General features: G+C 41.2%; 1 protein-coding gene across 1 annotated transcript; it reads right to left on the bottom strand.

Moving 5' to 3' along the window:
• Positions 1-529: 529 nt before the first annotated feature.
• LOC124706842 (wall-associated receptor kinase 2-like) lies at positions 530-5,981 on the bottom strand. Its single transcript, XM_047238512.1, has 4 exons — positions 5,757-5,981; positions 5,048-5,702; positions 4,474-4,644; positions 530-1,590 (listed from the first exon to the last, which is right to left on the bottom strand). The coding sequence occupies exons 1-4, from the start codon at positions 5,979-5,981 to the stop codon at positions 530-532; spliced, it is 2,112 nt and encodes a 703-aa protein (XP_047094468.1).
• Between the last annotated feature and the right edge of the window lie 1,234 nt (positions 5,982-7,215).

The raw sequence follows: 7,215 nt of genomic DNA, 5'->3' as shown, positions 1-7,215 counted from the left end.
CGTCCGTCTGCTCGAAAGATCTATCCGAGCTAGCGAGATCCAATCGTGGGATCTGGCTAGCTAGCATCGAGGCTGTTGCGCCATAAAATTTCCCAAAAAAAAGTCTTCTTGTAGAATCGCGTATATATATGCGATCACAGTGCAACCACATACTCCCTCCGATCCATGTACTAAACCAACGACACTTTATATAGATCGTAGGGAGTAGAACAATCTTACAAGGGCAAACCGTTAGTTTGTGCCACTAATTGCAGCTTTTTTGTTTCATTGCTCTGGTATGAAAGATACATAATGTAGGATAAGACCCATCAGCCACATAAGAATTACATATACAGAATTAACTTAAACTAAAGTACGCACACCTGCAATGTATACATACTCACAAAGTAGCCATCACATACAACACTAGGAGCGCCAATAAAGTTACAATAACATAACACTCAGAAACCAATCTTCACAGGAGTGAGTGCGCACTTACTGACCATTGGTAAATGGGCGGAGTTGCACCAAAGAATGGCATGAATAGTAGCTAGGTTCGTTGCTGCATGGGTGACCCAGCCATGGTGATATCCTCCAAGTGCCCATATGTTGAGAGTGTATTCTTAAGTCTCTTGTCTCTCCTGAGCATAACTAGTCTCTCAGCCACCTCTGTCATATCTGGTCGCACTTCTATGTCTTCGCATAGACATTCAACTGCTAGTTTGCTAATATCCTCTAAGACAAACATGTCTTCTTCATTTGCAATCTCCTTGTCAAACATAGCCCTCCCACCATTGCCTTTCTCATAAAGTTTACAGAACTCAATGATGAGGCTTTGGTTCTCATCATATACATTCTTCTTCCCAGTAATGAGTTCCAGGAGAACTGCTCCAAAGCTGTAGACATCACTTTTCTGTGTTAAAAGGCCTGTTTTCAAGAAAACCGGGTCTATATAACCCATGCACCCTACTACTGTCTTGGCAAATTGTCCCTCTTTAATCAGCTTTGACAACCCAAAATCAGAGATTTTTGGTGTTAACTTGTCATCAAGGAGTATGTTGTCTGGCTTGACATCACCATGTCGTATGGCTTGAGTTGTGGATGAGTGCATGTATTTTAATCCTTCCGCAGACCCAATTGCAATATCCAAACGCAAATCCAATGGAAGTTCTTGGTTTTTATTCTGGTGGAGAATGTCTTGGAGGCTTCCATTAGCCGCAAACTCATATACTAGCATTGGGACCTCCACCTCAAGGCAGCAACCTACAAGTCGAAGAATATTCTTATGGATCATGTTGCTCTGAATCTCCACTTCATCGGTGAATTCTTTCCTTGTATCTTCATTTATAATGATAGATGCCTTGACTGCCACAATAGTATCATCAGGGAGAATTCCTTTATAGACTTTACCAAAGCTTCCATTACCAAGAAAGTCTGAATTGTTTCTTGTGATTTTCTTTAGTCCCTCCTTGGTGAAAATGGTCAGGCCTTTCACATTCTCAAGTATCTTACCCCCGTTCTTTTCAAATGATTTGTCCAGTTGTCTCTTTTGGAAGAAAACTAGTGCTGACAGTAGAGCAATAACTATCAAGGATACACCTAGGACAATCCCTGCAAATTATCGACCAATTATTCATGTGTAATAAATTGTATTTTACTAAATGACAAATTAATGCTTTGCATGTACAAATAGAATATATCTAAAGTATTAATCATGTAATTCAATTGTCATCTTCTTGAGAAGTGAACAAGGGTGTATTTAAAAATAAACATATCTAGAGTATTTAAACTAATCTATACTTCTTATAAAGCAAAATCCCACTAACTACAATTAATGTTAGTCTATCTCTACATGCAAGATATCCACATCATCTATTCCATTAGCCAATCAAATATCCATGTCATCTCCACTAACATTCATTATTGATGTATCCTTGCATGCAAGCTATCGATGTCACCATTTTTTGATTAAAATGTCCACATAGCTAATTTATAGCCATCAAATATAAAAAATAATGTGAATTAAATTTAGCATCTCAACTATTTTGGCCAATTGAATATTGCATACTTCTACAGACAATTCATATTACATATGTATTATACCATTTCATTTAGACAATATAATTTCTTAGAAGATTCACGCTGCAACGCGCGGGGTATCCTTCTAGTTGTATTCTATAGGACATGTCCCTGTAGGATTATTAACTGAACAAACAAACTTTGATGCATTCAAGCGCACACGTACTATGCTCAAACCAACATCTATGATTGCACACACACAGTCACACGACACCAAATGCACGTCTTAAATACGAGCTATAAACAAAGCTTATTGTCCTAGAATTTATTAGAATAGTATACAGACTCTAGAGATAGACTAAGATTCATCTACCTGTACTCCAAGTCGATCTCACCTCTCCGTGTACTTCTATATACCCCATGAGGGCCATCACAATAAACATGAAACAAAATTTAGGGTTCTATAACTTCCACAAAAATCACTTGGTGGGCCAAGCAACCGAAAAGCATGTCTACTATGACATCAACTCCCAATTCCTAGTACTGAATGATCTATCCATCGATTTTCATCCTGGCTTTTACCAACTATTTTTATAATTTTGGACATTTGACTTTGTATATGTTGGCATGGGAATTAATTAGTGATATACAAAAAAAAATGATCAACTGGCACTTGCATGTTGCAAGCAACGATGAACGAGTACCAGGAGACCTTGTTAGCCATCCTAGCCCAGTAGGAAATTGAGCGGCGGGCATTCAGAAGCAACGTGGGATGACAACTATGAAAATTAGTGGAAAATACTCATTTTGTTATTGGGATCGAGTGCAATATAATTTTTGAAACAACGAATAATAAAATAAAATGGTGAAAAGGATTATATGTGCACAACACACATATGCTAAAGCCAAGACAATATATAAATCCATGGGCCAAAAGGGCTCGGCATGGCGAGGTTTCGGAGAAGTCAGTGCCGCGAGATAATGTGTAGGATAATGAAGTGATCACCAAAGGGATACCTAATTAAATGGCACAATTTTGGGCAAAATTTAGAAACATTACGAATCAGATGATAGTCAAAGATTATCATTTAACTTGTATGAGGATCTAACTTGATGTATCATGAGTCAACCAAAACTGACGTTTATCGGGTTTGAGGGTGCTTAGAGTAAGCGGCTCACCATGTTAAATTCCATGATCATGACAGTTAATGGGTTAACACTTCACAGCGTCCCCAAGTCATATGAAACCGGTGCAAAAAACCACCATTGCAGAAACTCTATGAGTATGTGTAGCATGCTAAGTCATATGTTTGCAGTTTCACATTGAATATGAATGAGAGAATAAAGGATATGCAGTACAATGATAGGAAATATACTTTTATGGCCTGTTTAGGAGCCAAGTTTAAGGTCTAATAAGAATTATTCTAACACGCTGACAATGGTAAGCATAAACTTTGCTGCCAAATTGGCCCTTAGATTCTAGAGATATCAAAGGGGTGGTTTTGGCAGGAGTATCACACGTTAATAATAATACTAATAGTGTGAGAGATGTGGCAATGAAGTTGATGGAACATGGGATTGTGGTTTGTTTGGAATGTGAATCGGGAACGCAACAAATATTTACCAACATTGAATGGCTTGAACTGATACGGTGTACTAAACAAAATATTATGCTTAGATAGTTAGAATATTAAGGGACCATGTTCTACATATATGTTGTTTCACATTTTTGATGATACTAGTATGATCTTGCACATCACTGCTGTTTTATAAGATGTTTTTTAGTGAACTAATTCGAAATTGCTAGTATTAACATATCAAATCGGAGAGTTGCAAATTTTTATTGTTTTCGAACAGAAAAGGAATATATGCATAAAAGATTTGCAATGCATGATTTTTTTTCAAGAAGAGATATGTATAGTCACATCTAATTTGAGGGTTGATTTATTTCAACAGTAACGATAATGTGAGACTGCATATAGAATGAAAATAAGAGATATTTTATTAATTAGTAGGACATCACCAAACAATTTGACGGTTGGTAATATTGTGCCTCTTTGAAAATGCCGTGCTTCAGTTCCTAATATTCACATTGATTTATGTGTTTCGGTTGCTCCTTCATCTAGTCTAGCGACCTTTTTTTAAGGTGGCGTGGTTTAATGTTGGGTGTATATTTTTTTTTATTGCTGGTTTTAATTAATCTAAAGTTGAATCGGAATAGATGGGTCTTATCCAATGAATGTTGTTCCGAGTAATGGCTTTACTATTACTTTGGTTGTTGTTTGAATGAAACCATAGTTACTAGTTTGAATCCGGTTTGGAAAATAATGGACATTAGTTTCAATGAAATGATATAGCTAGGGGAAATAACGAAACCCGCAAGAAAATAAAATTAGAAATTTCCATCATGGGAATGTGATATAATTAAGTAGTTAAGAACTAGATAACAATAATATATGGAGATAGTGTGCGTACCAATGGTAAGCTTGGCTGCAAGCGGGAACTTTCGACCGTTTGGATTGCATGACCATGTCGTTGAATTACCTTCACGCTTATATCCTTTATTACATGTGCAATTGAACGAGCCCGGCGTGTCCACACATTTGCTGTTCATAGGGCACGGTTTGCGCACACACTCGTCGATATCTACATAATAAGTGGATCATTCGTAAGTTAATTAATAGTCACCTGGGCGTGTCGGGCCGGTGCTTGTAAAATGTTTGGCAGACAAAATGCACACATGTGTTACATTGCATACATTATATAGAAGTTAAAATATAATGAAATTTAATGGGATTAATTATACCAGTACCTCTGCCTATAAAAGAATGCCAATTTTTTTTATCTAAATCCAGATGTGTCTAGACACTTTTTAGTTTTTAGTGTATAGATACATTTAAAAGGTAATCCTTTTTATGGACAAGTTTTAGGGAAATGACAAGGAAAGGTAAGGCCAATTAAACACCATGTGTAGGCTCAATAAAAGAAGAAACTAGAATATAGTAGTATATATATACTCCTATAACTTTGGCAAATTAAAGAGCCTTACTTTGGCAACCGCTTCTGACGTAAGGGTTACCCTCGTAGCCCTTGATACAGTGGCAGACATATCCCGGCCCATTGATGGAATTATCGCAACTGCTGTTGCCGCTGACGCAGGCGCCCTGCTGGGTACTGTTGCAGGATAATCCCGAGTCCCGGATTGCCCAGTCGAGGCGCATTGGCATGGTCTTGTTCTGTGGCATGCCTAGCAGGTCAGCCGCCCTGAAGGAATAGTTACCTTTCTCCACGATGAATGCGTAGTTGCAGGGGCTGTAGTCCAGACCTTTGTGCGACCATGTGCTTAGCTGCATTTGGGTGTCGGTGAGGCCCGGTGGGATGTTGCTGCGGCAGCAGCCAATGCCGTCGCAGGCATCGTTCTGCGGGGTGCTGGAGTCCTTGCAGTAGGCCACGCACCCGCCATAGTAGGACCGGGAGTGGAGGCCAGGCGGCCCGCTGCCGGCGTAGATGAAGGTGCTACAGCCGAGGACGAAGAGCTGGTTCTGGGCGCTGGAGATCCGGTAGACGCTATTCTCCGTCATATTCACAGCGCCGTCGTATTGCCAGTTCACATCACCGTCGGTGTTGAAGCACTGAAACGCCACATTCAGCATCACCCGGACCTCCGCGCGTGGCTGCACGTGGAGGCTAAGCACGCGTACCTTCTGCTTTATGGGAACTACCCCGAGCATGGCTGCCAAGGCCGGGCCTATGGGGACGCGATAGCTGGTGCCCGGGAGAAACGGTTGCACCTCGCTTCCGAATGGGTCCTTCTCGCAGATGATCTGGAAGCCCGGCCGGAAGCAGTTCTCGCCGATGCCGAATGGGTAGGGGATGTCGACGCCACCGCAGCTTGACTGGCAGGTTTTCTTTGCGACGGCGGTGCCGGTGGCTAGGACTCGCAACGCGGTCGCTAATAGTAGCAGCAACACCAGCGGCGACATTGTTGGTGGTAAAGCGCGCTACCTAGGCTTTGATTTGCGGATGTTACCAACTCAACGCAATTTAGCATCTATATAAAGCCAGCTACCTCTGCTTCCTCCGAACAGATCGATCTCTCTAGCCTAGCCTGTTATTGTAGTATTTTGTTTGTCCACCGATTTCTCCCTTTTCTTTTCTTTCAATGACCTCAACAGCACCGCAGAAGCACATGCCTCGGTTGAAGCAGCAGAATATCTTAACATGCATGCATCTAGCTTGCTAACACACCCAATAGAAGAGTGATTAAACTATCGTTCCACTGGACGAGATGCTTTCTCTTCTGACAGACCGTAAGAGAGAATCTAGTCGCGTAAACATTATACTTTCATTCTAACGAGGCGTTGAATGTTACTCCTACTTAAAATTTGCAACTTTCGGCTGAACTAACGAATGAGGCTGGTCACACTGGGACTAACTTAACATATATTATGTTACTAGTCAAAGTTATTACTTCTTCCCGTTAGGGATTATAAAATCGACGCGTATTTCTGGGTCGAAAATTTAATCAATGTAATACAAGCTATATACTTACAAAATATATATCATTGCAAAATTTAGATGTTCAATTGTCTAATGATATAATTTTTGTGTCGTGTAATTCATGTTATGTTGATCAAATTGACAACCTAGAAATATGCTACGGTCTTATAATCCCTAAGAGCATCTCCACCGGCGCGTCCCAAATACTCGCCAGCAGGAGCACCGGCATTGTCGTATGGGGGGGGGGGGGGGCACCGGCATAACATTCTCTATTTGGGGGAGCTGCTCCCACACCCCCCCCCCCCATTCGATAGCCCTGATAGATGCTTTGATTTAAAAACTCAAACAATAGCATAGAAATTCGAGTAAGTTTTCGAATTTAAAATGTGAGCCAATACACGGCCACCAAATTCGAATAGGTTATCGAATATGAAATTTGGGCCAACATACGGCCACCGAATCGCCATCTCCGGCTGCAAAAAAACAACTTCGGTTTCCAAGCCAACGTATCAGATGAACAAGGTCATGGGCGACTCAACCTCGACGACTTCCTCATCATCGGCGAGCCCCGGCGGCAGCTCCGTCGCTGCAACAGGATCCACGGTCGCCGGGGGAGGCATGAACGTCGACGATGTCGGCGGAGGCGTGAACGTCGAGGGTGGATGGGAGATGGAGCGGCGGGCGGGAGAAATGAGCAGCGGAGTGGACGGGGTTTTG

This window comes from Lolium rigidum, chromosome 1 (assembly GCF_022539505.1).
Source record: "Lolium rigidum isolate FL_2022 chromosome 1, APGP_CSIRO_Lrig_0.1, whole genome shotgun sequence".
In the NCBI taxonomy this organism is placed as follows: domain Eukaryota; kingdom Viridiplantae; phylum Streptophyta; class Magnoliopsida; order Poales; family Poaceae; genus Lolium; species Lolium rigidum.
The sequence above is the reverse complement of the archived record's forward strand: the minus strand, read 5'-3'. Positions and strand labels throughout refer to the sequence as shown.

Bases quoted from the DNA above. Each gene is read 5' to 3' on its own strand.
- LOC124706842 (XM_047238512.1), bottom strand. From the start codon at position 5,981: ATGTCGCCGCTGGTGTTGCTGCTACTATTAGCGACCGCGTTGCGAGTC. The intron at 4,645-5,047 runs GTAAGGCTCTTT...CTTATTATGTAG, and splicing joins CGTCAGAAGCGGTTGCCAAA to ATATCGACGAGTGTGTGCGC. The intron at 1,591-4,473 runs GTACGCACACTA...GATAATTTGCAG, and splicing joins TGCAGCCAAGCTTACCATTG to GGATTGTCCTAGGTGTATCC.